Source organism: Aspergillus costaricaensis (assembly GCF_003184835.1).
Source record: "Aspergillus costaricaensis CBS 115574 unplaced genomic scaffold BO79scaffold_21, whole genome shotgun sequence".
In the NCBI taxonomy this organism is placed as follows: Eukaryota; Fungi; Ascomycota; class Eurotiomycetes; order Eurotiales; family Aspergillaceae; genus Aspergillus; species Aspergillus costaricensis.
This window is the reverse complement of record NW_020291821.1, coordinates 658,745-683,229: the sequence shown is the minus strand read 5'-3', so window position 1 is coordinate 683,229 and position 24,485 is coordinate 658,745. Positions and strand designations below refer to the sequence as shown.

Genomic DNA, 24,485 nt, shown 5'->3' with positions numbered 1-24,485 from the left:
TGTGTTTACACTGTACTAGGGGAGGGATTCTGTATAGTTTGGAGTTGGTGGGTGTATGTGTAAGAAAAGAAGAGAGTGTAGATGGAGGTGCTGTGTTTATGGAGAGAAGAAATCAAAGAGCTTCTATGTCTATATTGTCTAGCCCCCAAGGTACGTAAACACATAGATAGTATGCATTGGACATGGTCCCCAAGGTACTACTGAAAGCAAAGCTGCTCAAATGTGCGCATCTCTGGGTGTGGGGCGCCACCGACTATTTGTATGGGGGTGGGGCGGTGGATCACCTATCATCTATTGAGGATCTACTGAATGGGATAAAGAATGGGAGAGAGTATGAGCGAGTTTGCGGGGGTTTCTTGTCTGGAGTATATTTAGAACAGGGCAGATAGTACTCTGCTGAATGCCATGTCTCTATTGATAGCAAATACATCTCTATCAATGTCTACCCATTCATGTACTACTCACCCGCACTGGATGTGCCTCGGTGTTGAACACAAATTGGTTCCCGCTGCCGGGCTGCACTTGCCAGGCCGCATCTTCCGCAAACGCCATGTACGAGTATTTCATCACCTCGGCAAACAGGAAACTCTCCTGGTTGTCGTACCGGCTGCCGCCGTTGGCCGCGTTCACGTCCGTCAGACCTGAAAATCCAGAGCTGGTGCGGCAGTAGTCGTTGACGGCGCTGAATGCGCTCCAGATCCAATCCCGGTACTGATAACATTGTTAGTTACTATTGACCCTATAGAATGAGAACTCAAGCTTACCGTTTCCTGCCCGGTAACTCTCCAGGCATAATAGAAGCTCTCAATCACTTCCGGGCGCAGAATGTACGCGCCACTCGTGATGTAAAATCCGGCTTTCTCATAGAGTGACTGCTGGCTCGAGGGAATGTCACTGGTATCCCAGCTGAACGACTCTGGGCCAATTCCCGTCAACGTCGAGTTGTACGTATCATGGCACCCGCTGACCAGGTCCAGGCCGAAATTAATGAAGTCCGTCCGGTTCAGTACGGTGCCTCCCAGCAAGAAGCTACCTCCGTCGAAGCAGGTCAAGTGTTGCGAGCTCAATCCCAAAGTTCCGTTGTTGTAGGATGCCAGGAAGGTCAGGTCCGGGCGGGACGAGGGGTGCGACGCCAGATGCTGCATCGTCGATTGCGCCGCGGCCACCCAGCGGTCCTTGTAGAGACCGAACCGCTTAGGGTCGTACACGTACATCTTGATGAGGTACTCGTAGTAAGAGTCATCACCGCCATTCCAGCTCACCTGCGCATCTGTGAACTGTCCATTGCTGATGTTGATGTTGCTTCCAACCAAGCCGGGGAACGGCTCCGCAGACTTGGGCTGCGGGTTGAGGAGGTACGACTCAGCCTTCTGGCTCAGGTCGGCATAGGTGGTGTCACCCGTAAGATCCGACAGGCGCGTCCATTCCAGTGCCAGTGTGCCCGTCACAGCCAGACCATTGGTCTTGGCTCCATCATTGCCCCCTGAGGTGATGTTGAGGTTGTTGTACGGAACCCCCGAAGGCGTGTCGAAGGCGAATTTAAGCACGTCGGCGAGGTTCTTCGATTGGGTCAAAAGCACGTCGATTTTTGACGAGTCTTGCACCAGGTCGGACACGGGCCCCTTCAACAGATCGTATCCGGACAGCATGCCACCCAGATAACGGATGGTGGTCTCGAAAAGGCTCACCGTGGTGCTTGTCTTGGAGTAATCAATCTTGGCCACGTGGTCCAGGATCTGATTGACAATGGTGGCATTGCGCATGATCGCTGCTGTGGAGAGTGCATCCACGGCAGAGGCACCCCATCCATTCCGGGAGTCGCCATAGCCATTCGACACGGGGTGCAGCTCGTCATGAGGGAAGGCGTATTGGAGGTAGCCGTCCCAGGCGTGCGAGAAAGCAGCCTTGATGGCGTCTGCGCGCGATTGAGTGGTGTCGGTTTTACTGTGCAGGACGGGCTGGGAGGAGCCAAAGTGAGGATAAGCGGCAGAAGGACTGGCGATGGCTAAGGCCGTCAGGAACAAGGAAAGCGAGGGGAGATGCATGGTTTGGCGAAATGAGTGACAACCGAGTGAGCAGACCCGAAATAAAAAACCAAACTGGTCTTGCACACCCCACGAAAACAGGACGCAAGAATGAGAGCACGTCAACAAGCGGACGGAATCGGGTATAAATAAGACGATCTACCGGCTAAAGAATGCGGAGAAGCAGAGGGGATCAGGCTGAGAAGGAGAGTTATGCTGCATCCATTTTGGGGGAGACCCGCAGACTACTAGTTTAGTTGCAGGATTCCATCAAGAGTGCCAGTGTGAGGACACACACAAGAACTGCTTTGCATACAATGACGGCACAGGGGGAGGTGGAGGCGGCCCTGGAGTTTCCCAAAGAGGAAAGGCAGCCAGCAGTCCCTGGTTCCTGGGCGTGGCCAAGCCCCAGTCCGCTAAGCTGCTTTGGGCCCACCCCGCCGATCTGAGCCTCCGATTGGAGGGCCAGCCATGCAAGGGTGGATTCCTCTGCTGGTCCCCGAGGGGTCTTCCTGATGTGATCGGTACTTGTTCCTGGCTGGCCGTGCAGGCAACTCAGCAGGTACTCCATCCTCACTTCATACCCATCAGATACTTCAGGGTGGGCGCTTAATTTAACTCGAGACTTGGCGAGGTGCCACGGTCACATCGCGATGGCCAGTACGAAGGACTATTTAGTCGATCATTCGGGCAGGTCAGTCCGCATAGCAGATGATGAGGATGGGCAGATGATCGCCTGGAGATTCGGAGACCTCAGACCGACTAGTGGAAAGTAGGTTTGAAATCGAAAAAAAAAAAAAAAAAAACCAAAGGTGATCGCCTGGACTAAGTGTCAGTATCTCTGGGCCGTTCTCGATATGGTTAGATCGAGCCATACGATATTCTTATCCCTGTCTCACACGAGCTGCATCAGATGCTTGCCTTGACAAGGTGTGCCTGGGGTTGGGCGTGGGCTGACAACCCCAAATAGTACTTCACTATATCCCCGCTTTCAAATGCCAGGACTCCTTCATGATCGGGGTGTCCTCGGCTGTGTGTTTAGAGTTTACTACATCAGGTCACCAGTCTACTTGCAGAAACATCGCATGTGCTTTGTAATTGCAAGTGATCCACCTGGATGTTAATAGCAGCGTCTAGAATATGAGCACTGCAGGGCAGCTTTGGTCACCAGTTTCATCAAACTTTTTTGTTGGCTTGCTCTGTGAATGAAGGGAATAGTTTCTCTCCCCGGAATGGGATACATCAAGGGTCTCTGACCCTTGGCCACTTCCCAGCAGGGGATATGGTGCTGCCTCGGGACTTTCACTGAAAGGATACTTACTGTACGTTGACTGAAGACATTATCTTGCGCCTGTATTCTCTTCACACAAACCCAGGAGACACTGCAGTACCGGTTGGTTATCAATGCTGTTGGCACTATTGCCGCCCAGAGTGATAGCCGGGCAACCATATCGACGAGTTGCTCACGACATGGCCAGCAAAACATACTTCACTGTTATGGAGATTAATGACCTGGGCATTTTAACTGCTGTCTCGCTAGAGAGCCAAATGGCAAATACGTGGGTATCGATGTTGCTTCTGGTTGGTTGATTGTACTGTCTTCATCCAGGAGAGAAGTTCGACCTGATGAGGATGCTTGAATTGGAGTGATGCACTGCGAAGAGGCAGTGGAAAGGACTGTCAATTTATGGCCTCTTAAGACATGCTGGCTGCAAGTAAATGTGGACATCTAGAAGCAGGTAATAGGGTAGTAATAGCGCGCCCGATCGGCACTGGGGCCGACCGAATGCGGGATGAAATGCCGTAAGTTATGCCAACATGTGGAGGTGACAGCACTCGGAGGATATTCGCCCATTCATTTGAAGCTGCATAGTAATTCCTCCGAGATTAATCGGCCCGTAGTGACCGCACGGAATTAGTGATAAACTGGATTAGACCAGAACTCTAGATTGAATCCGGTGGAGGGAATTGACGGGATCCCACAAGATTTCATGGGGGCATGCCAACCCCGCCAACAGGATCAGTAGGAACTCCCATTGAAGCAACAAGCTTCAGGAACATGGCCAGACCCGACATCTGCCCAAGGGTATTAACTCTGTGCGACCGTCAGCCATGGATGAAGGCATCCCCAACACTGCCAATCCAATCAATTGCAGGGCATTTGTGGCGGGCGGTGAGAACCTCTCCGATGGCGGGGCAAAAGAACAGGAAGAAAATTGCAGGCGGAGTCTTTCTTTATCTTTGCCCCGATCCGCCCCGGACGGACTGACTCACTTTCTCTCGCTCGTCTCTCGCGTCTTTTTTTCCCCAGTTGTCCAACTGTTGTCTTTTTTCCCCGTCTTGGGGATATTACTTCCGATTCTCTCTCCTTGAACATTTCCCCCCAGAGAGTTCCCCTCCCATCCATCCATCATGGCCACTCCCCTCCTCGTCTCGTACGACCCCGCTTCCCCCTCCTCCGGCCTCTCCCTCAAGCAGATCGCCTACTTCGGTCGCGTCCTCGTCAAGGTTTCCAGCCTCGCCCAAGCTGAGGATTTCCTCAAGCGCAACTTCCGCCTCCTTGATGTCTATGTTGACGCTACTGCCATTACCTCCACTGGCGACCTCGTCGACATCCTCAATGCCGGCGCCGCCAAGATCTTCATCTCCCTCAACCAACTGACGGCTCTGTCCCAAGAACAGTCCGTCCCGTCATCACGTCTCGTCGTCTATGCTGCCGAGAGCCAGGTGGATGCCTTCAAGACCTGGGTGGGCGAGTCCACCGAACACAAGGATGCTGGCTTGTCGACCGACTCATCTGCCGTCAAGGCCATCGCTGAGAAGCTTGGCATGAACCTGGAAGCCCAGAACTTGTACCGCACATACACTAGCACCCCCACGGAGGAGACGCTCAAGGACACCCTGGCCCAGGGCGGCGTCAGCGTTGTGTCTGCGGATGCATTGACCTTCGAACACAAGGAACCCAACGGCAAGATCGTCGCCGCCTCTCTCATTGCTGCCCGTGCTGTCGCAGACCAGAGCAACGGTCTGTACGCCACCACCGTGACTGATGAGCGCGGAACATGTCTGGGACTGGTGTGGAGCAACGACGAGAGCATTGCCGAGGCCCTCCGCACTGGCACCGGCGTGTACCAGAGCCGGAAGCGTGGTCTTTGGTACAAGGGTCAGTCCAGCGGAGACGTGCAGGAGCTGATCCGCGTCGGCTTTGACTGCGACAGCGATTGCTTGGTCTTTGTTGTTAACCAGATTGGCAGAGGTAAGTCTAGAGTTCCCAGTCCGCTTGAATCTACTAACCATCTTCAAAGGTTTCTGCCACCTTGGAACCGCCAGCTGCTTCGGCCCCTACAACGGTCTCGCCCGTCTTCAGAAGACCCTGCGAGCCCGCAAGGCTGATGCGCCCGCCGGATCCTACACTGCCCGCCTTTTCAACGAGCCCAAGCTCACCCAGGCCAAGATTATGGAGGAGGCTGATGAGCTGTGCCGCGCCAACACCAAGGAAGAGATTGCCTTCGAGGCTGCGGATCTTCTCTACTTCGCTCTTACTCGCTGCGTCGCGGCCGGTGTCAGCCTGGAGGATGTGGAGAGGAACCTGGACCTCAAGAGTCTGAAGGTGAAGAGGAGAAAGGGTGATGCCAAGGGCCCTTGGGCAGAGAAGGCTGGTCTGGCCGAATCGAAGCCCGCTGCTGAGCCCGCTAAGCCTGCTGAGCCCGCTCCCAAGGCCGATGAGCCCATGCAGATGACCCGCGTTATTACCGCTTCGACCCCCGAGAATGTCGTCCAGGACTACCTCAAGCGTCCTTCTCAGAAGTCCAACGATGCCATCGTCGCTCTCGTCCGCCCCATCATTGATGACGTCCGCAAGAACGGTGACGCCGGCGTGCTCAAGTACACCCACAAGTTCGAAAAGGCCACTTCCTTGACCTCCCCGGTGCTTAGCGCTCCCTTCCCGCCTGAGCTGATGAAGCTGTCCCCCGAGACCCAGGAGGCCATTGATGTCAGTATCTCCAACATTGCCAAGTTCCACAGCGCCCAGAAGGACAGCAACGAGGGCTTGAAGGTGGAGACCATGCCGGGCGTGGTCTGCTCTCGTTTCTCTCGTCCCATTGAGCGTGTCGGTCTCTACATCCCCGGTGGTACTGCCGTTCTGCCGTCGACCGCCATGATGCTGGGTGTTCCCGCTATGGTGGCTGGCTGCAAGAAGCTGGTCTTCGCTTCTCCTCCTCGCGCGGATGGCAGCATCTCGCCTGAGATTGTCTACGTTGCGCACAAGGTCGGTGCTGAAAGCATCGTGCTTGCCGGTGGTGCTCAGGCAGTCGCTGCCATGGCATACGGCACGGAGAGTGTCAGCAAGGTGGACAAGATCCTGGGTCCTGGCAACCAGTTCGTCACTGCCGCCAAGATGTTGGTCGCCAACGACACCTCCGCCGGTGTCAGCATTGACATGCCCGCTGGTCCCAGTGAAGTGCTGGTGATTGCGGACAAGGACGCCAACCCTGCTTTCGTCGCTTCTGACTTGCTGAGTCAGGCCGAGCACGGCGTGGACTCTCAGGTTATCCTCATCGCCATTGACCTGAGCGAGGAGCAGCTTCAGGCCATCGAGAAGGAGGTTGACGTTCAGGCCAAGGCTCTGCCCCGTGTGGACATTGTCAAGGGCTCTCTGGCGCACTCCGTCACTTTCGTTGTGCGCGACCTCGAGGAAGCCATGGCTCTCAGCAACGACTACGCCCCTGAGCACTTGATCCTGCAGATCCAAAACGCCGAGGCGGCAGTTGAGAAGGTGCAGAACGCCGGTAGTGTGTTCATCGGCCAGTGGACCCCGGAGAGTGTGGGCGATTACTCTGCCGGTGTCAACCACTCTTTGCGTAAGTCTTTCCAATCTTTTCAAACTATAATCGTGAATAAAGCTAATAGTCACAGCGACCTACGGATACGCCAAGCAGTACTCCGGTGTGAACCTGGGATCCTTCCTCAAGCACATCACCAGCTCGAACCTGACGGCAGACGGTCTGCTGGGCCTGTCTCGCACGGTGGAGCAGCTGGCAGCAGTGGAGGGACTGGATGCGCACAAGCGGGCCGTGAGCATCCGCGTGGCGCACATGAAGAAGCAGCAGGCATGATTTGTACCAGCGGTTTACGATTGACGCATGTAATATGAGCATAGCAATAAAAGGTCTTGATGATCACTGTACATTAATGGTATCTCGAACGCCTCTAGTAGACACGGAACTTTTCCCACCACCGATGCAACGCAGAATCATAAACTGCCGTAGCAGTATGGACAATAAACAAACCACAAACCAAATGAAAGGAACAATAAATCACTTCTTCCGCTCACGAATCTTCCACTTGACACCATTCTTATTCGTGCCACCCACCACATTATCCATCCGACCACGCTGCCAATCCAGCTCGCGCTCCGCGGCCGTAATCTCCTTATACTGCTTCTGCAGCGACTTGAGCTTGTTGACCCGCGCCTCCGCCGCACGCTTCCTCAGCTTGCGAGCCCGACGAGCCTCCACAAGCGCCTGTCTCTCTGCCTCCAACTGCTTCCTCGACTTCTTCATCATCTGCTTCCCAAACGAATCGTCCTCGTCCTCCCCATCATCATCCTCATCCTCATCTTCCTCCCGTAACTTCTTCTTCTTCAACACTCTCTGTTCCTTCCGATCATCCGCAAACACCAACTTCCTGCTCTTCTTATTCTTCTTCTGATCCATCTCATCATCATCCCCGAAATCAAAATCAAAGTCCATATCATCATCATCACCCACATCCTCCTCCTTCTTCTTATTTTCTACGTCCTCCCCATCAAGCAACTCCTTCATCCCATCCTGCAGCCGCACCTCCTCCTCCAGCTTCTCCATCTGTCGCCGAATCCGCTCCCCCACTGTGCGTAGGTACCCCGCATCCTGTGTCTTGAGCAACTTGATAGCGTCGTGACTGAGACCGCGCGCAGCAGCCGAGTCGCGGTTCCCCGCGGCGCCGTGTTTGCCTTGCCGAGCGGACGAGTTCGACATCATTCCGAAGGCGAATTCATCGGGGTTGCGGTCGCGGACTTTTTCTTGTAGACGCTTGATCTTTTCTTTCTTCGTGTTGTAGTCTTTCGCGCGGAGGGAGTAGTCCTATACAGTCATTATGTTAGCATGTAATGACAATATAGAGAAATTGAGAATGAGGGTATGTATGTATGTATGTATGTATGTACCTTGTGCTTTTCAAGGATACCCCATTTCTCACGACCTTCGAGCTGACCACGCTCGCGGTGGTTGCGCCGCTGGACGGCATTGCGCATGGAAGACATAACGAATCCCCTTGTTCTCTCCCTGCGTAAAGGGACTTGTGAAGGGAGTAATAAGTACTTGGTTGATTGTAGGGTAAGAGGACGGGGATAGATAGATAGAAAGTAATGAAAAGTCGGAGTCGGGGACACTAAACCCAATCGGGTAGTTGCCGACTAACCCGTCCGACTTCTTTCTCCGCTGGATTCTAACTATTCTAGCTGTGCTAGACAACGCATGATCATTGGTGTTGTTTCCTAGCTTTCTTCTTTTGATGCAATTGGTGGTATATGTCGGTGATGAATTGATACCCTGTGTCGGATTCTCGGATTGATTTACGACAACGATTATTCCTCGTGTTCGGACAGTGCGCTATTGCTTCTCGTATACACGACAGATTGACACCACCACCACCACCACCAGCAACACCAACACCTCTCTACAAAGACATACATACATACATACAATACATACACAACCTCAACCTCAGCCTCACCAATCCAAAATGTCCTCCACAACCCCCCAACCCGACTCAACAACAACCAAACCAAAATACAACCTCCGCAACCCCCTCCCCCTCTCCGCCGCCCAAGAAGCAGAAGTGAAGCAACTCTACTACAAGCGCGTGCGATCTCTCTGTGCGCCTGAAATCAAGGGTGAGAACCCCCCATATACCCCAATCTCAATCCCAATTCAATCCCCTTCCCCGAACCGAAGGGAAAGTTGTTCGCAACGCATACTAAGCACTGGGGGCCATTGGTATAGCATTCGCCGAATGCGCCGTCAACCGCACAATAACAGCAACATGGGTATGTCGGGACCAACGACTAGCGATGAACTCGTGCATGGTAGCGCATGCGAAGCCGGAGGTAGAAGATCGGGCGAGAGAGGAGTGGTTTGCGACGCATGAGGAGCGGAGGAAGGCGAAGGAGGAGGAGCTTGCGAAGGTGGAGAGACGGAGGGAGGAGGTTATTCGCATGATGAGGGAGGATCAGGAGAGGCAGGCTGCTGCGAAAGCTGCTGCTGAGAAGAAGTAGAGGGAAATTGGGTGGGCGGGTGTGTATGCGGTTGTGTGTGCTGTGTGGAGGTTGGCGTATATAGGGTTATCCTCCTCTTTTTTTCGTTTCTTTTGTATTGATACTGCTGGTTTTGGCGTTTTGTTTGGCATTTACAGACTTAGTGTGTGTTCATTGGGACTTGTATAGTAAGTAGTTGTTGTTGGTGGTGGTGGTGGTGATGTGATGGATGGAGCGACGATAGATGATGGGTGCATGATATTGAAAAGAAAAGGAGAAGGAAATGAAAGAATAGATAAATTGAATCTCCCGTCCTCCTGTCCAAGTACTAAGTAGGTAGTTATAATAGTAACTAGTTATCCTGCGCCCTAACGCCTCTATGCAGATACACACTCTCCACTGATATCTAAACATCCGTCATATCCTTATCCCCATCCCCATCTCCTCCATCCCCATCACCCTCCCCCATAGCTGTATCCTCCCCAAAAACATCCTCCATCTTCCCATCCTCCTCCTCATCCACACCCTCCTCACCCTCCTCCACCTTCGTCCCACCCCCAGCACCACCAGCACCACCACCCATGCCATTCTCCCTCCCATCATCCCCAGCCTCTTCCACCTCCTCCTCCCCCTCACTCTCCCACTCCTCCCTCATATTCCACCCCGTACCCGTCAAACAGAACCTCTCCGGCGGCAACCTCATCCCACCCATAACGACACTCTGATTCGCCGCCGCCGTCTTCGCCATGCCCTGACTATCAAACCCACGACTCGCACCAGGCAAAGCCACACGATTCCTCTCCGCCGCCACATCCATCAAAAACTCCTTCGGCAATCCCGCCTGGAACTGATAATGCAGTCGGGACGCAATAGCCAGCCGCAGCGCCGGTAGCGACACCGTATTGATTTCGGACGCGCCGGCGCGGGAGCTTCCACCACCACCAGCGGCCTCGGGACCACCGGCGTAGCCTTCTGTCGCGAGATGCACGGCATCTTGCAGAACCGAGGACGTGTAGCGGTAGGCGAAGTCGAGAAGTTGCAGTGGTACGCGCTCTTGGTATGCTGTTACTCCCAGCGAGGAGAGGAGCATGTGGATGAGTCGGACATCGCGCGGACGTCGTGATTTGCCGCTGTCTTTGAGGGAGGTGGAGGGGATTTGGGTCGGTTGGGCGCTGGGGTTGGTGTTCGCGGCGGGTGCGGTGCTGGGATTGTTGGTTGCGGTTGTTGTTGTTAGTGCGGCGGGGGCGGTAGTGGTGGTGGTGGTGTTTTGGGATGCGGTGGGTTGGGTGCTTGATGGTTCGGCCGGAGGTGTGATGGGTTGAGTGGTGGGAGGTTGCGCGTGGTTTGGTGAGGCCATTTTGAATGATATTGAGGGTGGTGATGGGTGGAGTGGTAGTCGTTGACGGGATAGTAGGTGTAGCGACGCGCTTCGGAGGCTGGTCAATTGGTGGGTGCTGGCATCGCCTGCTAATCGGAATGGGATTCGAGGTTTCCGATACAGGTGTAGATGAGTGTATGCGCGAGGGTAGATGGTTGCTGGGGTTGATGAAGCTGGAGGTGAAAGCTGCCGATGGAGGCAAAGAGAGTCGGTCGGCCAGGCAGTTCCGCGCTAGACCGCCTTCGGCAGGTGATTGATTCCCAGCACTTGGGACCGTCGATGTACGTGATGTTGCAGCAGAAGGAGCAGAAAGTAGATTAATTAAGAGGAAAGAATTCGATGATGCAACAATTCTATACTGTGCAACTTAGTGTCTCGACTATCATACATTATGTGCCGCCCAACAAAAGTAATAATATGGCTATGCGACCGTGCAAACGCCCATCATGCAATTCTATAACACAAACACCTCATCCATGCGATAAATGTCAAGTCCCTGGCCTATGAGTTCGCCATCATAATGCAGTTGATGCATCTTGCTGCCCTCAGCGTTTGGGAGAGCCAGGGTTGGATTGGCTTGGACGAGGAGGGTCCAACTCCTCTTCCGAGGCGACCTCATCTTCGTCCTCGATGTCTTCTTCATCGGCGGCATTGAGATTAAGACTGTCCACCAGTTCAGATCCATCGACCGAGTCCTGCGAGATGTAGCTCGCCCCGAGCTCTTCTCCGGCCTCATCCTCGTCGACATCACTTGCTTCCTCGTCACTCAGCTCCCCGTCGTATTCCTCCTCGTCCTCTTCCTCGTCTTCTTCCTCGTCTTGGTCTCCTTCCTCCGCTTCGCTGTCTGTGCAGGAAAAGTCCTCCAAGTCCGGCGGAGGCTCTCTCCAATAGGTAAAGTCGGTATATTCTTCGCCGCCAGCCTGGACCAGCAGACTCACCGGCGGGAAGAAATGGTCCAGCAGCTCCGTCATCGAAACATAACTGCTCTTGTACTTATTAAGACTAAGAAGGTCCAGGACGACCTCGGCATTCGAATTGATCGTGAAGATCCTAGTGGACGGGATGTTCACCGACCGGTAACTCAGGGCATCAGTAAGGCGGTTGCCGAACCCGGCGTAGAAGGGATTCTCTTTCCCATTGAACAGGTTCAAGATATCCCGCAGGCAGGCCATCTTGAACACCTCGGGCTTCCTCAGGTAGATTTCTCGTCGGAGTGCTGCCATGGTTCGATCGGGACTCATGATGACCGGCCCCTTGGGCAGTCGCCAGCCGTCCTGATTTACTCCGTACAAGTAGGCCCGCGTCGTATCTGCCTGGCCAACTGATCGACTGGTAAGGTACATGATGTTGTAGCCGTTGTTGACAATGTCAGTATACAACTTGGCCACTCCAGCATGCGTCCAGTCACGGCCAATCATGTTCAACACATGGCCCAGGGCATCAGACCTACAATCTATTAGCGACTTCCGACACCCCAGGTCGAATACACTTACTTGGTGATGGTTCCGTCAATATCGGAGATTACAATGGGAATATTCCCGTTCCACAGATACATCGTCGCCGTGCACGTAGCCCGGTTGACGCTGAACGACATGCTGTTCGCCCCAGGCTTCAAGTTCAGGGCCTTCAGCTGATTACTCGTGAGACGGAGGGTCTTTGCATAGTTTCGAGTTGGCTCTTGGGCTTCTGTCGTCGGTGACTGCGGTGGGGTTGGGAAGCCGGGTTGGACATCAGACTGGGTGCGATAGTGCCGGCTTGGTAGCGGCTTGTCCTGCAGAGACTTGTCGCTGTCACTGTGATATCCCGGGTCGGAGATGGCATGCTCGCTCATGGCGGAGCCTGGTCGCATCGCATTAAAGGTGGCGCGGCGATTGGCAGCCTCCTTTGCTTCTTCGCTACTGTAGATCCACAAGTTCCCATGTTCGTCGGCCCCGATGAGAGCCCCAATGTCATAGGGGCCCTCCAACTCCTCTGCAAGGATCTTCCGCGCAAGAACTTCCGCTCGCAGAGCGTCCTCTTCGCTGCTCTTGTACCCGGTCATATCGAGCATGAGGTCTCCTGTTTCGGTAACGTGAGACGGAATATTCGATCCGGAGAGTTTCTTCGATAGCGAGACGGCACGAGACATCGCCTCTTCGGGAGTTAATGGCGGAGGGCTTCGCGAACGACCATCCTGGCCCAGATCATCGCTCGCGGCGCTGGCGCCAGAGGACTGCATCCCATATACTTGGTCCGCTACGCTGACACTGTTGGAGCGGCTCTTGGTCAACAGCACTGTATCCGTAGCCGTTCGGTCGATTTTGGCGGGAGTATCGCCGAAAGAGCCATGTCGGGACCTGCCCAGACTGGAGTCATCCGGCGACCGTGAAAGAGGAGTAAGGGTACCTGTCGCAGATGGATGTCAATAACATGATATAACATGATATATGGAAGTCAGCAATAGAACCCACCTAAATCGCTCGATGCCCGCATACTCCTCGACAGCACCGGAAGGGCTGTTGAAGATTTTCCATCTAGATTGCCCGTAGATGATCGATCGAGATCCAAATAATCGGGTTCCTGGAGCGATGGAGGGAGGTTCTCCTCACTGCGCATCTTGGGGCTGCTGCTTGGAGAAACCAGGGGCGAAGTCTGCAGCGAGGCGGGGATCTCGTCTGTTGTCTCAAAGACAAAGAAGGCCTCCCCGCCTTCGCCCAGCTTCATCGCATAGTCTTGCTTGACACCATTTACGGAAAATTCCACCTTGAACGTCTTAGTTATATGGGGATTGCTGAGAGGATCGATGCGGGAACGGTACCTTCTTCTCGTACGGGCGGAGCAAAGAGAATTTACCGAACCGAACATGGAAAGGTGAACAAGCCAAAGTTCCTATACGAGAGATTAGTGTCCGATTGACCAGAGAAAGAGGCAAACCACGAACCATCCTCTTGTTCAATCACGATCACATCGATTGCCCCGCTCAAGGTGGCTGGATTGATGGAGTTCCACGTCTTGGAGACGGAACCACTGATACTTCGGACGTACTGCATCCTGCGAGAATGACAGGGAAAGTCCCTGGAGAATATTGTAACAATTCCCAAGCGATAAAGGCGAAGCACAAAACAAAGAACACAGCAGATAGAGAGGGGTGTCGGAGGTCAGACGGCGGAGGTGCAGGAATTGCCGCCTACATACGGCCCATGTGACAATGCCCGATAGACATGCGCCGAAGTGGAATCACTAACGAGAGACGGTCACTTGCAAAGAGAATGAGTTGGCATGCAAGCATTTGACCACGATCGAAACCAAGCGAGTGGAACCTGCAGCACCAGCAGGGCGTATAGACAACAAAGGGAGACAGATAAGATAGGACAGCGAAATGGGAGAAGGAGTTAGCAAAAGGCGATTCTATGATTGTTGGGACCTGCAAGAAGGCTCAACAGCCCAACCGCTTCGTCTGTCTCTCCCCGGCCGGGCGGTCCGTCATGTGCTCCAGGCTGCTTCTTCCCTGCCTTCCTCGGCTTCAAGCGGGCACTAGGCCCCTTCCGGCTGGCGCAGGCTATTTTTTGAGGAATGTCCCAAAGTAGTTTAGTCTGGAACATCCCATGATCTACACCCAGTTGACTCAGAGCTGAGTCAGCAAGCAAAGTAGTCAGCTATCTCAGTCAGGTGACTCTGTCCCACTCCTCTCTCGGCAGCCCTCCGCGGAGCATCGGATTAATTCCTCCTCGACTCTCACGGATTATCTAGGTGAATCGTCTGCTTGCTGACCCTTCACTGCCCCTCGACGAGGTTGTCAGTCCCCTCCTTCCTTTCTCCCTCTCCATGGGTTTCGGACGCTGGGATGTATGAGCCGTTGTTTCTCTCCTTCGACGCCTACCCCAGCGTAGTTCCCCGAGTGAGGGTGCGAGGCGTCATGGCTCTCTTCCTGGCTGTCACCATTCTCTGGGCTCTGATCTGGTAGGTCGCAAGGTCTCAGTTAGTGTGTAGAGAGCGCACAACTAAATTTAACTTCTCTCAAAGGCTACTGTATCGTGCGTGGCAGGTCTGCCAGACCCCCAACGACGTCCTAGTTGAAAAGCTCGGTCTGGATATTCCTCCGCCACCAGAAGTCACCCTCGAAGAGATTACCGCCCGTGAAATTCGCATCGCCTGGAAACAACCCGAATTTCACAATTCCATCCACAAGCACATTATCCAATTGAACGGCATCAAGGGTACCCTCGGCAATGGCTCCCTCGAATCTCTTTCTGTTGATACTAATGAGTTGTCAGTGGGCGAATCGAAACGAGCGGAAACTGCAGTCGAAATCCTGAACTTGGTTCCCGGAAGTATCTATCATATCTGCGTTCTTTCAGTTAGTGCTGCGAACTTCCAAACCCCAAGTGCAATCATCCATGTGCGCACAAAGTCTCTGCCCTTGTCGCAAACCCAACAGAATGCTACGGTCGGCAATCCTACCATTCGGGCATCCATCCCCCGGTCTACCGCTGGTCTTGCTGCCCCCTCAGCGCCCGTGATGTCTCGGGAGCACAGCGGAGGACAGCTCCAAGCCAAGCGATCTTCAGCCGGGCGGAAACCGTCTCCTGCAGCGAGCGGGACGGAGGTCTCGCATGGCCATGCGGAGGAGACACAAAAGAGCACCACGAATGACGATCACGACGAGACTCTCGAACAACTTGCCGACCGATTGAAATCCCTGCAGCACGAGAACGAGACCGTCGAGAAGCAAACTACGGATGAAGAAGAGGAGCACATCGCTCTTCTGAAGGAACTCGAGAAACAGCGTGACGAATTGAAAAAGCGGGTCAAGGAAAAGGATGAAGCGAGCGGCGACCTGAAGAAGCACGTTTACAAGCTGGAAAGTGTCAACCGTACAGTGCAGAGTGAGAAGGCGAAGCGTGAAAGACTCCTGCAGCAGAAGGAGTCTGAGCGTAAGAAGCGCAAGTCCGATATCGTCCGGTGGCAGGAGCGGGTTGAGAATATGAACCGTGAAGCAGCGGAGTCGAAAGAGGAAAAGACACGGCTGGAAGAGGAGGGAAAGCAGCGCGGAGATGAGATTCGGGAAAAGATTGCCAAGGAGCAGGCAGAGATGAAGGTCATCGATGACGAAATCCAAGACAAGGGCGGACGTGTCAAGAAGCTGGAGGAGGAGAGGCAAACCCACCAGGAAGCAGATAGCGAGGATGGAAAGGAGTTGGATCGCATTGACAATGAGCGAGCCCGCCAGTGGGAGATCAAGTTGAGCAATCTTCACGCTCGCTATGCTACCCTTGTCAACCTCCATACCCAGGTTAGTATATCTACAATAGCTTGGTTCTTGACATAGTCTCTAACTGGCTCTACAGGCTCAGCAGCAGTACCAAGAAGCGCAGGAGCGCCTAAAGTGGCTAACTACCCAACGTACCGGCAGCACAGGACCCTTTTCTCTCCCAGCTCTCGATCTTGATCTCTCCAACACTGCGACTATTCGCCCACGTCGACACCGCAGCTCACTCGCCAGTAATGTCTCATCTCCGATGAATTTCACGGCCATCGAGCCTTCATTCTCAGGTGGCATTAGCTACAACCCTCCTGCCACTGGGTCTCCCACTTTTGGCCCGACTTCTGCCTTCTTCAACATCAACAATGGAATGACCCTCCCGAGCCTTTCGGGCCAGTCGGATAGTACGCGGGGATACTCGGATATGTCGCTTGGAAACCCTCAAATGAGCCCTCGCGCCGACGCACTTCTTCCGTCCGATCTCCTCGGAGACGAGGAGTCGCCCGAACTCCCCCGTCCGGCCATCCGTTCTCGCTTTTCCAACCTCGAACAACCAAGCACTGCGCTAGAGTTTCCTCATGGGCCACCTTCGCCAGACTCTACCGGAAGCAGGCCGGAAAGCCTCTTCGCTAGTCCGGAGGACCAGACCCTGCCCAAAGATGTTGAATCGCAACCGGTGAATTTGGATGTAGGCGAGGCGCCCAAAAGTGCGTCGCGCAGGCTTTCGGGGCTCTTTGGCTTCCACCGTCCTCGCGGCAAGACATTGGCAGACGAGCCACCTCTACTGGGCAGTTTGAAACCAGGACAAAGTCAGTCGTTCCCCCGTAATTTGGAGGAGATGGATCCCATAGGGGCTAGACGTCGTCGGCTGAGCTATACAGGCAACTGGGCGAATCCGATGTCTCTGTTCCCCAGGAGCAACACAGCAGGTGTTACAACAGACAGCTCTTCCGACCATCTTCCCTCGCGACGCGCAGGCATTTCCAGCATCTTCTCACCCAGCCGATTTGGATTCGGCAGTGGACACGGTCTGCTCAAATCCAGTGAAACCTCCGATCATAGCACAGGATACAACCAATTCAGTCCTCGTCATGACCCCATCGATCCTTCCTCCATCTTGGGCACAGTGCGCCGGGAGTCGTTGTCTCCGCGGCCCTCATCGACCTTCTCTTTCGAAAATCAGCTTCCTCATCCCTCCACCGATAATCGTCACTTCGGTTGGCCATCGGCAGAAAAGCAAGGCCATCGAAGTCCTTTGGGGTTTGATTGGACTTCCCCATCGACCTGGTCTCGGGTGCAGTCGCGCCGGCCATCTACACAGTATGGCTCATCGGGTCACCTACCTTTGGGCCTTACTGGGGAGCCAGACTTTCTCCAAGATTCGTTCGAGAGACAAGGCCGGCCATTGCAGGCGCCGATCGGTACACGGCCATCATCTTCTCATCGGCCAGTCACTCCAAAATTGAATCCTGCTGCACCTTCCTTTAGGACCATCTTTGGGAAGCGGTCGGACAAGAGCAAAGAGAAGGAGGCAGCGAAAGACCGAGAGCTAGATGCTCCATTTGACTTCCACATGGAAGAAGGCTCTCCGTCTGAATCGCGCACCTCGCGGGATTCTCGCTCTTTCTCTATGTACACAGGCGACTCGTATGAATCCTTGGAACGTATGCCCTCCGCAGGCTCGCTGGATAATGGAAGCTCGAAAGAGTCATTCATTCGTAAGATCACCCGAAAGGGCAGCTCCAGCAAGTTCAGTTCTTGGAAGGACCGGTCAGGGCTTTTCTCCAAGAAGGGTGACCCTTCGCAAGGCGACATTGACGAAGACGCACATAGCGAGGCGATGCTTGCCAAGAGTGTGGACAGCACCGTGTCCAGCGCCCCTTCGGCAGACCGATCAACTCGCAGCAGCCTGGGGTTCTTCAGCCGCATGTCCAGGAAGTCCGATAAGGCCGCCAGTGAGACGAGTGAGCGCCCCAGTGAGCATGTTAGCGAGGCGGAGGATGAAGAGGCAGCGGAGGAGATCCACGCATGAACATGCAACATCCATTCTTTCTATTTCATTTTTTTTAGGTCGCCGTGTGGCGTTAGGCATTCTTTCAATTTCTTAGCTAGTGACGGTAGAAGTCATTTTGTGGCACATAGCATGCCTTTCTTATCCTCTTGATATGATCCACTTTTCTGTATACCTGCAATTTACTGTAGTAATCAGAAGGCGAAAGCTCTAGTCGAAAGCATTGTCGTCAAAGTAGTTTATACCAACCAGAGATGCTAAGAGCAATTGGTGCAAAGCAGCGCAACGCTGGCCGTGGAGGGACGGTTCGGTTCGTCCCTCATCCCCACCCAAATCTTCATGATTTATCCTCCCTCGCCAGCCCGACGGCTTTTCCTGCACAACAATCATCGGCAGTCCCGAATACTGCAATCTAAAGCAAGATGGCAAATTCCAAGTAAGTTCCCTATATATTAAGTAAAGTTTAAGAGCAGCTGCTAACCGCCACAGATATGAATATGTCAAGTCATTCGAGCAACCGGACGTTCTACTTCCCAATACATGGATTGTGGTCCGGATCGATGGCAGAGGCTTCCACAAGTCAGTGCATCTCCCTCTCAAGGCTTCAACATAATGCTGCGCTTTTCGAAACTGCTCTGAGCAGCTGAAATAACTCCTTATATTAAGAGCTGGCTGTTTACATGTCGCCAACTGACGGAATGTAGACTCTCTGATTATTATGGCTTCATAAAGCCCAACGACCGTCGGGCCCTAGACCTAATGAATGCCGCAGCCGTCGGCGTCATGAAAGACCTTCCTGATCTTTGCATCGCCTACGGTATTAGCGATGAGTACAGGTATGCGATGCGACATGCTCCGGGTCAAATGGGGTGATTTTGACTTAAGATTAGTTTCGCTTTTCATCCCAACTGCCAATTATTTGAGCGGCGGAGTGCGTAAGTTTTTCTTCTTTCCGTGCGCAATATTTTATGTCCACTAGCAGTATGGACTTATTCTGCTTGGAAAACAGCAAACTAGTAACGACAATTGTGTCAACTTTCACGGCGCATTACATCTATCTATGGGGGACGTATTTCCCAGATACGCCGCTGCAGCCAGCAGCTCTGCCTTCGTTCGATGGAAGAGCAGTGATGTATCCGAATTCCAGAATTTTCAGGGATTATATGAGCTGGCGGCAGGTGGATTGTGAGTTTTGTCTACTCGCAGTTTCCATTCGTCGTGTGCTAATATGCTGTAGGTCATATCAATAACCTTTACAATACGACTTTCTGGTCCATGGTCCTGCAAGGTGGGATGGATAGAAGAGAAGCTGAACTTGAATTGAAGGTGAGTTTCTGGTGCTCAAAGTTTGCTACTGCTGCTAACAGTGTCGACTAGGGCACCCTGTCTTCCGACAAGAATGAGATCCTCTTCAAGAGGTTCGGCATCAATTATAACAATGAAGAAGAGATCTATAAGAAGGGCAGCGTCTTATATCGCCAGGTATGTGTGTCTCTGCTGCTTCGTCTGTGTGGCTACTGAACAAGGTACAGTATCAACTAGAGGGAAAATCAGACTCCATCGTGCAGGAAGAAACATCACCATTGCAGGAGGACACGCCCTCCAAGACACAGCAAGAAAAGATCCGCAAACTGCGTCGCAAAGTGCAGGTCGTAGTCGACCATGTCGACATCATCAAGGACGAATTCTGGGAGAGACGGCCATGGATTCTTTCCGGCAAGCCCGGAAAGCTGCCTACAGAAGCCAAGGAAGTAGCATGATGATGATATGACGATAAGTAGCATAATAATGAAAATGCAAATATTGTTCGTGAGAATATACAACCAAGTAGCACAGCCATGGGTATCTATAAGTCGAATCTATCTATAAACTGCCAAAGAGCATCCCTCTATCCCATTCATCCACATTCAATTCGAGGACGCCGTCTCATCCTTGGACTTTTTCGACTTCTTTTTCTTCGACCCGTCATCCGACGCAGACGTCTCTCGCTTCGTCTTCTTCTTCTCCCTCTTGTCCTTCTTCACCTCTTCTTCATCCCTCCCACTCGACTCCGTCTGTTCCACCTCCGTCGCCGGCGGCGTAGGATACTCATCCTCAGGACCAGCCTTCTCCTTCTTCTCCTTCTTCATCTTCTTAACCGCCCTCTTCTTCTCCCTCTCCGCCCTCCTAACCTCCTTCTCCTCCCTCTTCATCTTCCTCTCCTCTCTCCTCTTCGCCCTCTCCTCCTTCCTCTTCCTCTTTTCCTCCCTCCTCACCCGTCTCTCCTCCTTACTCTCCTCTCCCTTGCTCTTCTTCTTCTTCTTCTTCTTCCCATCATCATCATCCTCATTCTCATCCTCAGCCTTCCTCTTCTTATCCCCCAAAGTTCCCGGAACCGTCTCCCCCCTCACAAAATACCGATACAGTTCACTCGTCAACGCATTCGGCGTGCGCTTCGCATCCCCCGCACTCTTATTCTCATCGCCCACGCCCTTCAGCGCGTCCTCGAACCCCCGCAACCACCACTGATTTGTGGGATCCTTGGTCGTCTTCTTTCCCACGCCTTGATTGCCTTGGCGTCGCGCAACGAGAATCGGTCTCGTCAGTCCGAGTCCGCCGTGTGTGCCGGGCCGTCGGTTCGGGTTCAGTGGGTTGCCGGGTCCGGACCAGCCGTGGCGGAGGAGGTAGGCTTGGGCGTCCATTTATTTTTCTTTGTGATGGGAGGTGGATTGGTTCGGAAGTAGTAACGTCGGTAGGTTGGTTGGTAGGTAGGTCGTTCGTTGAATGCGACTGATTCTCGACGGATGGATCAATCGATCGGTGGGATTGCAAACGGCGCGTGCGTATGCGAATTAGAAGGAAAAGAAAAAAAAAAGAAAGAAGAAAACCGCTATGTAAAATAACCCCCAACACACACAAGCAAAGAAATGCGACGACCGCGAAGGGATAGATAGATAGATAGATAGAGACAGATGGTCGTGTAGGAAGGACAGGGTGATTTGAAAAAAAATCTAACTACTATCTAATCCAAACCACCACCAAGCCCGCTCGCTGGTTTGCAAAAACTCCGCGCGATAAGATAACTAACCGGTCGGTCCCAGTTGAGTCTTTTCTTTTGCGAATATAGAGTAATATTTTTCAAACTTTAAATCACAGTCGCGTGGTCTAATGGTTATGATTTCTCGTTCACATCGTCATATATTATCTGATGAGGTTCCGAGAAGGTTCCCGGTTCGATCCCGGGCGCGACTATTTTTGTTTTTCTTTTTTTTTCATATTTTTATATGTTTATCTATGGTTTAAATTTAGGTTGGTAAAGTTTTGTGTGTGGGTTTTGTGCATAGTGGTAGTAGGTAATATGCATATATATTTTTATTTATTCATTTGCCGGTACGATATCATGATCCCTGTTAACGGGAAATAGTAGTAGGAAGCATTATTAGGAGAAGTTTGGTATGGAATGTAATGGACTGACTATGCTGTGCTGGTCGCGCGGTCTCCTTCCTCTCTTTGACTAGCAACTATACAAATACTATTATGGGGTATAATATTGGTCGCTATGAAGTTATTGGTAAGTGATTAGTGAGTGGTCTAGATTGGGGGATTATGCATGCTATAGCGATGTCGGTGTTTGTACATGGTGTTAGGTATACCCGTGTGGTAGTATGGAATATAAATATTCAGGTCAACTTTATTTTCTGATCATGATACCACAACTAAAATTAACCAGCGACACGTATGCTAGGACACGCACAAGTTCGCTAATTTATAAGAACTGCTATGCAGCAATGATATCAAGAACAAAAAGCTGGACGAATGCTAGGATAGTTGCTGGATTATAGCAATCGATGCATGTCGACAGTGATGCTACTATTAATTCGTCTCTAATTTGTACTACTAGTATATAGTTTCTTTGTTCTAATGACATCTCGACTAACTCCACTATGGGTTGATTGCGCCTAGCTAGCTATGAACCGTATTAATAAGCTATAGATGTTGCATTTATCAAAGAAAAATAAACATATAAGGAAGCCTCCACGACGCGGTCTATCTACCTACCTAGAGCGGTAAGACATGCAGAATTCCTCCCTAGAAAGGGGTGATTTCTTCAGATGGAAGAGTCTCCACTCTGCCTGTCACCGTTCGCTAGTTCATCGTTCTAGGCTATGAAGGCGGCATGCACCGCCCGCCTTGCTGTATAAAACGCCGATTTAAGTACTTATGGACACGGCCATTTAGTCTCCACTCAGTGTGCAAGACCATCTTAGAGAGCGCGATGAGGACCGTGCCCGCTAAGAATTTTTCTGAATGAAAATCACTCACAGTCTACTCGGAGATTCGTTGTTAATAATACCTCAAGCCTCATTGCCGTTTTGCCTGACCGGACGCGGATCAATTTGTGGCTGTGGCTGGCGGTAGCCATTAGTAACTAAAAGTCTCCAGTCGTAGATACCATGTGATTTTTTGTAGGTAAGTACTCAGCTACCCTTGTCTGTATAAGGTTCAATGGTGAGCCTCATAATCGGGGCTCCTTTGTATGTCAAGCTATGCCTCGCTGATTGGACGGGAACCGTAACGGTAAAAGTAGCTGTATTTAATGATAGACGGACACGTTCCGCAAGGCAAACACGAATGCAAGAAATAGGACGGTAACTGCGTTAGCTGAACACCCCCCCCTACATAATAGTAGGTATAATATAGTCACCGGATTTCGAAAAAACAGCCACAACAGACCGAGAGCTTTGCAATGCACGGCACCAGAAATCGGCTTATGTTATAATGAACAGACCGCAACTGGTCCCAACATCATCCCCGAAAGGAAGGTCGATTGTTGACGGCCAACGGCCGACTCCGAAGGCCAGACGGTTGGGCAAATCATGGGGCAGCAGTCGTATGGGTTGATATTTCCGATGGGGAACATTGGAAACCGGGCCGGGCGTCGACGGTGGATGATGCCACGACGACTCCATTCTGAAGTCGGAGCAAGCAGGGGACTTTTGCTTTAGAAACCAACACCGTAAGTCTGTAGAGGTGAAGGGTAGGTATAGTTCTGCAGTGAGTGCGCATCTAACTATCGGGGCTATCAACTTGCTGGTCGTGTAATTAACCCAGAACTGCATAATCGAGTTAAACCTCGATGGGGCAAATTTCTTGGTCGGTAATTGCTGCCAACCATCTAGTTGGATTATGAGAGGGGGGCCTGAAGTACTAAGCCAGCTAGTATAGTACGTGCCCCGTGATGGTTCCCCAAAGGAAGGAGATAGCCGGGAAGACACAACCAGAGCTCTCACTATCTCCCTTCCTTCCTTCCCAAATCAACCCTTGGTTATTAAATTGTGTCGTTTAAGGTAAATAAATGCGAGGCTTGCAGCAATGTTGGTCTGCAGAGATTCGTGGAACTCAAGTCGGGGGTAAGAGGTTGACTTGTCAACGAACAATGGGAAAGTGAAGTGGCCATTAAGGAAGGTACTAGTAGCGCGGAGGAGCAAGCGTCAAAAAAAGTGCCTATCTTCTGGACGCATCCAGTAATGAATGACTTGATACACATCTGTACCACATGCAGTAAAAAAAAAAAACAATGAAATAAAAAGGCATGACTTGTATGGCTCACAGCCATCAAGTAGATAAATTGAAAGACTAGTAGAGGTAAGAAGAACCGAGAACCAGTCGTCAGTGCGTGTGATTACTGTGTGTGAAGGGAGAGAGGAGAGAGAGGAAAGAGAGGGAGAGAGAGAGGGGAAGGGGAAATCCCAAGTCTCCGGTGTATGCAGGCCGAGCAAGTGAGAACAGCCGGTTTGACCAGGCACCAAGTACAACGCATAGAAGGATGATGCATGCATCATCACCATCGACCCGAGAGTCTGGGAAGCGGTGAAACGATCAACATGAGATTCCTACATTAAGGCAACTGCTGTTCCCTTAGGCCAAACGCCAGGCTGGTTCGGGCGCCAAGCGGGCGGGTGACCATGGGATGGATTGGAAGGACACATGTACGATGTATGTATGGAGTACAGGAGGGACAACTTGCATACGGAGTACATACTACATGCGTCGACCTAAGCACATAGTGTGCCCGGCTCACGGCGCTGACCGTCCATCCCTCCGCCACCTGCCCAGTTCTTTTTTCTTGCGCTCTCTTTTCCTCTTTAATTTTTGCTTTTTTATTGGGAGAGAGGGAGAAAGAGAGAGGCAGACAGAGAGAGAGCCTTGGATCTTTTATTCGGTTTTGAATTTAGCCTTCTTCTGGCTTTCCTCTTTTTATATTTTTTTTCTTTTTTTTTATTATTCTTATTTTGTTTGACCTCCACACCCCCTCTCCCCTAACATATTGTTTGTCCAACCGTTCGGGATGAATCACAGGCCTCAGCTCCCAACGCTGATCCAGCATGTTGTCCCGATATATTGAGTTCCATGGTGCAGCCCGTCCAGGAATAGCTGGATGTAACGTAGCCCCCTCCCAGCCAGCCTCCCATACTTTTACTAATCTTCCAAGTGGTGGGTATGATAGATAGTACGGCTGAGGAACACTTCAAAGAATCCCGAGAGTAATTGAGGTA

General features: G+C 52.2%; 9 protein-coding genes and 1 non-coding gene across 10 annotated transcripts; 5 read left to right on the top strand and 5 right to left on the bottom strand.

Moving 5' to 3' along the window:
* Window positions 1-335: 335 nt before the first annotated feature.
* Window positions 336-2,409, bottom strand: BO79DRAFT_238681 (glycoside hydrolase family 47 protein). Its single transcript, XM_025684834.1, has 2 exons — window positions 765-2,409; window positions 336-711 (listed from the first exon to the last, which is right to left on the bottom strand). Exons 1-2 carry the CDS (start codon window positions 2,043-2,045, stop codon window positions 451-453), a joined length of 1,542 nt encoding a protein of 513 aa, XP_025538330.1. The 5' UTR covers window positions 2,046-2,409; the 3' UTR covers window positions 336-450.
* A 1,874-nt stretch (window positions 2,410-4,283) lies between these two features.
* Window positions 4,284-7,197, top strand: BO79DRAFT_246375 (histidine biosynthesis protein HIS4). The gene is made up of 3 exons (XM_025685561.1): window positions 4,284-5,280; window positions 5,330-6,886; window positions 6,942-7,197. Exons 1-3 carry the CDS (start codon window positions 4,437-4,439, stop codon window positions 7,139-7,141), a joined length of 2,601 nt encoding a protein of 866 aa, XP_025538329.1. The 5' UTR covers window positions 4,284-4,436; the 3' UTR covers window positions 7,142-7,197.
* Window positions 7,198-7,260: 63 nt separating this feature from the next.
* On the bottom strand, window positions 7,261-8,362 carry BO79DRAFT_31357 (rRNA-processing protein UTP11). Its single transcript, XM_025689060.1, has 2 exons — window positions 8,230-8,362; window positions 7,261-8,146 (listed from the first exon to the last, which is right to left on the bottom strand). The coding sequence occupies exons 1-2, from the start codon at window positions 8,323-8,325 to the stop codon at window positions 7,343-7,345; spliced, it is 900 nt and encodes a 299-aa protein (XP_025538328.1). The 5' UTR covers window positions 8,326-8,362; the 3' UTR covers window positions 7,261-7,342.
* Window positions 8,363-8,536: 174 nt separating this feature from the next.
* BO79DRAFT_197665 (uncharacterized protein) lies at window positions 8,537-9,383 on the top strand. Its single transcript, XM_025681283.1, has 2 exons — window positions 8,537-8,958; window positions 9,068-9,383. The coding sequence occupies exons 1-2, from the start codon at window positions 8,808-8,810 to the stop codon at window positions 9,337-9,339; spliced, it is 423 nt and encodes a 140-aa protein (XP_025538327.1). The 5' UTR covers window positions 8,537-8,807; the 3' UTR covers window positions 9,340-9,383.
* A 383-nt stretch (window positions 9,384-9,766) lies between these two features.
* BO79DRAFT_175925 (putative transcription initiation factor TFIID, 31kD subunit) lies at window positions 9,767-10,850 on the bottom strand (the record flags this gene model as incomplete). The annotated part of the gene is made up of 1 exon (XM_025679822.1): window positions 9,767-10,850. A coding segment is annotated over exon 1 (909 nt), but the record flags the coding sequence as incomplete, so codon positions are not given.
* A 218-nt stretch (window positions 10,851-11,068) lies between these two features.
* Window positions 11,069-14,059, bottom strand: BO79DRAFT_209868 (putative lipin Smp2). The gene is made up of 5 exons (XM_025682690.1): window positions 13,617-14,059; window positions 13,494-13,564; window positions 13,147-13,438; window positions 12,190-13,081; window positions 11,069-12,142 (listed from the first exon to the last, which is right to left on the bottom strand). The coding sequence occupies exons 1-5, from the start codon at window positions 13,723-13,725 to the stop codon at window positions 11,242-11,244; spliced, it is 2,265 nt and encodes a 754-aa protein (XP_025538325.1). The 5' UTR covers window positions 13,726-14,059; the 3' UTR covers window positions 11,069-11,241.
* A 370-nt stretch (window positions 14,060-14,429) lies between these two features.
* Window positions 14,430-18,072, top strand: BO79DRAFT_209866 (Fibronectin type III domain protein). Its single transcript, XM_025682689.1, has 4 exons — window positions 14,430-14,635; window positions 14,699-14,892; window positions 14,950-15,968; window positions 16,024-18,072. Exons 1-4 carry the CDS (start codon window positions 14,592-14,594, stop codon window positions 17,968-17,970), a joined length of 3,204 nt encoding a protein of 1,067 aa, XP_025538324.1. The 5' UTR covers window positions 14,430-14,591; the 3' UTR covers window positions 17,971-18,072.
* A 299-nt stretch (window positions 18,073-18,371) lies between these two features.
* On the top strand, window positions 18,372-19,709 carry BO79DRAFT_288571 (tRNA guanylyltransferase; the record flags this gene model as incomplete). The annotated part of the gene is made up of 8 exons (XM_025688701.1): window positions 18,372-18,385; window positions 18,439-18,528; window positions 18,654-18,785; window positions 18,840-18,884; window positions 18,959-19,134; window positions 19,187-19,275; window positions 19,327-19,431; window positions 19,482-19,709. 8 exons carry the CDS (start codon window positions 18,372-18,374, stop codon window positions 19,707-19,709), a joined length of 879 nt encoding a protein of 292 aa, XP_025538323.1.
* Window positions 19,710-19,759: 50 nt separating this feature from the next.
* BO79DRAFT_209865 (uncharacterized protein) lies at window positions 19,760-20,102 on the bottom strand. The gene has a single exon (XM_025682688.1). The coding sequence runs from the start codon at window positions 20,076-20,078 to the stop codon at window positions 19,857-19,859; it is 222 nt and encodes a 73-aa protein (XP_025538322.1). The 5' UTR covers window positions 20,079-20,102; the 3' UTR covers window positions 19,760-19,856.
* A 980-nt stretch (window positions 20,103-21,082) lies between these two features.
* On the top strand, window positions 21,083-21,180 carry BO79DRAFT_t163. Its single transcript has one exon. It is a non-coding gene; the product is annotated as a tRNA-Val (tRNA).
* The last annotated feature ends 3,305 nt before the right edge of the window (window positions 21,181-24,485 follow it).

Excerpts from the sequence above, each read along its gene's own strand:
- BO79DRAFT_238681 (XM_025684834.1), bottom strand. The coding sequence starts at position 2,045 with ATGCATCTCCCCTCGCTTTCCTTGTTCCTGACGGCCTTAGCCATCGCC. Across the intron at positions 712-764 it reads GAGTTACCGGGCAGGAAACG|TACCGGGATTGGATCTGGAG; the intron begins GTAAGCTTGAGT and ends CAATGTTATCAG.
- BO79DRAFT_246375 (XM_025685561.1), top strand. The coding sequence starts at position 4,437 with ATGGCCACTCCCCTCCTCGTCTCGTACGACCCCGCTTCCCCCTCCTCC. Across the intron at positions 5,281-5,329 it reads TGTTAACCAGATTGGCAGAG|GTTTCTGCCACCTTGGAACC; the intron begins GTAAGTCTAGAG and ends CCATCTTCAAAG. Across the intron at positions 6,887-6,941 it reads CGGTGTCAACCACTCTTTGC|CGACCTACGGATACGCCAAG; the intron begins GTAAGTCTTTCC and ends TAATAGTCACAG.
- BO79DRAFT_31357 (XM_025689060.1), bottom strand. The coding sequence starts at position 8,325 with ATGTCTTCCATGCGCAATGCCGTCCAGCGGCGCAACCACCGCGAGCGT. Across the intron at positions 8,147-8,229 it reads GTATCCTTGAAAAGCACAAG|GACTACTCCCTCCGCGCGAA; the intron begins GTACATACATAC and ends ATGACTGTATAG.
- BO79DRAFT_197665 (XM_025681283.1), top strand. The coding sequence starts at position 8,808 with ATGTCCTCCACAACCCCCCAACCCGACTCAACAACAACCAAACCAAAA. Across the intron at positions 8,959-9,067 it reads CTGTGCGCCTGAAATCAAGG|CATTCGCCGAATGCGCCGTC; the intron begins GTGAGAACCCCC and ends CCATTGGTATAG.
- BO79DRAFT_209868 (XM_025682690.1), bottom strand. The coding sequence starts at position 13,725 with ATGCAGTACGTCCGAAGTATCAGTGGTTCCGTCTCCAAGACGTGGAAC. Across the intron at positions 13,565-13,616 it reads CGTGATTGAACAAGAGGATG|GAACTTTGGCTTGTTCACCT; the intron begins GTTCGTGGTTTG and ends TCTCTCGTATAG. Across the intron at positions 13,082-13,146 it reads GCGGGCATCGAGCGATTTAG|GTACCCTTACTCCTCTTTCA; the intron begins GTGGGTTCTATT and ends CATCTGCGACAG.
- BO79DRAFT_209866 (XM_025682689.1), top strand. The coding sequence starts at position 14,592 with ATGGCTCTCTTCCTGGCTGTCACCATTCTCTGGGCTCTGATCTG. Across the intron at positions 14,636-14,698 it reads ATTCTCTGGGCTCTGATCTG|GCTACTGTATCGTGCGTGGC; the intron begins GTAGGTCGCAAG and ends CTTCTCTCAAAG. Across the intron at positions 14,893-14,949 it reads CCAATTGAACGGCATCAAGG|TGGGCGAATCGAAACGAGCG; the intron begins GTACCCTCGGCA and ends ATGAGTTGTCAG.
- BO79DRAFT_209865 (XM_025682688.1), bottom strand. The coding sequence starts at position 20,078 with ATGAAGAAGGAGAAGAAGGAGAAGGCTGGTCCTGAGGATGAGTATCCT.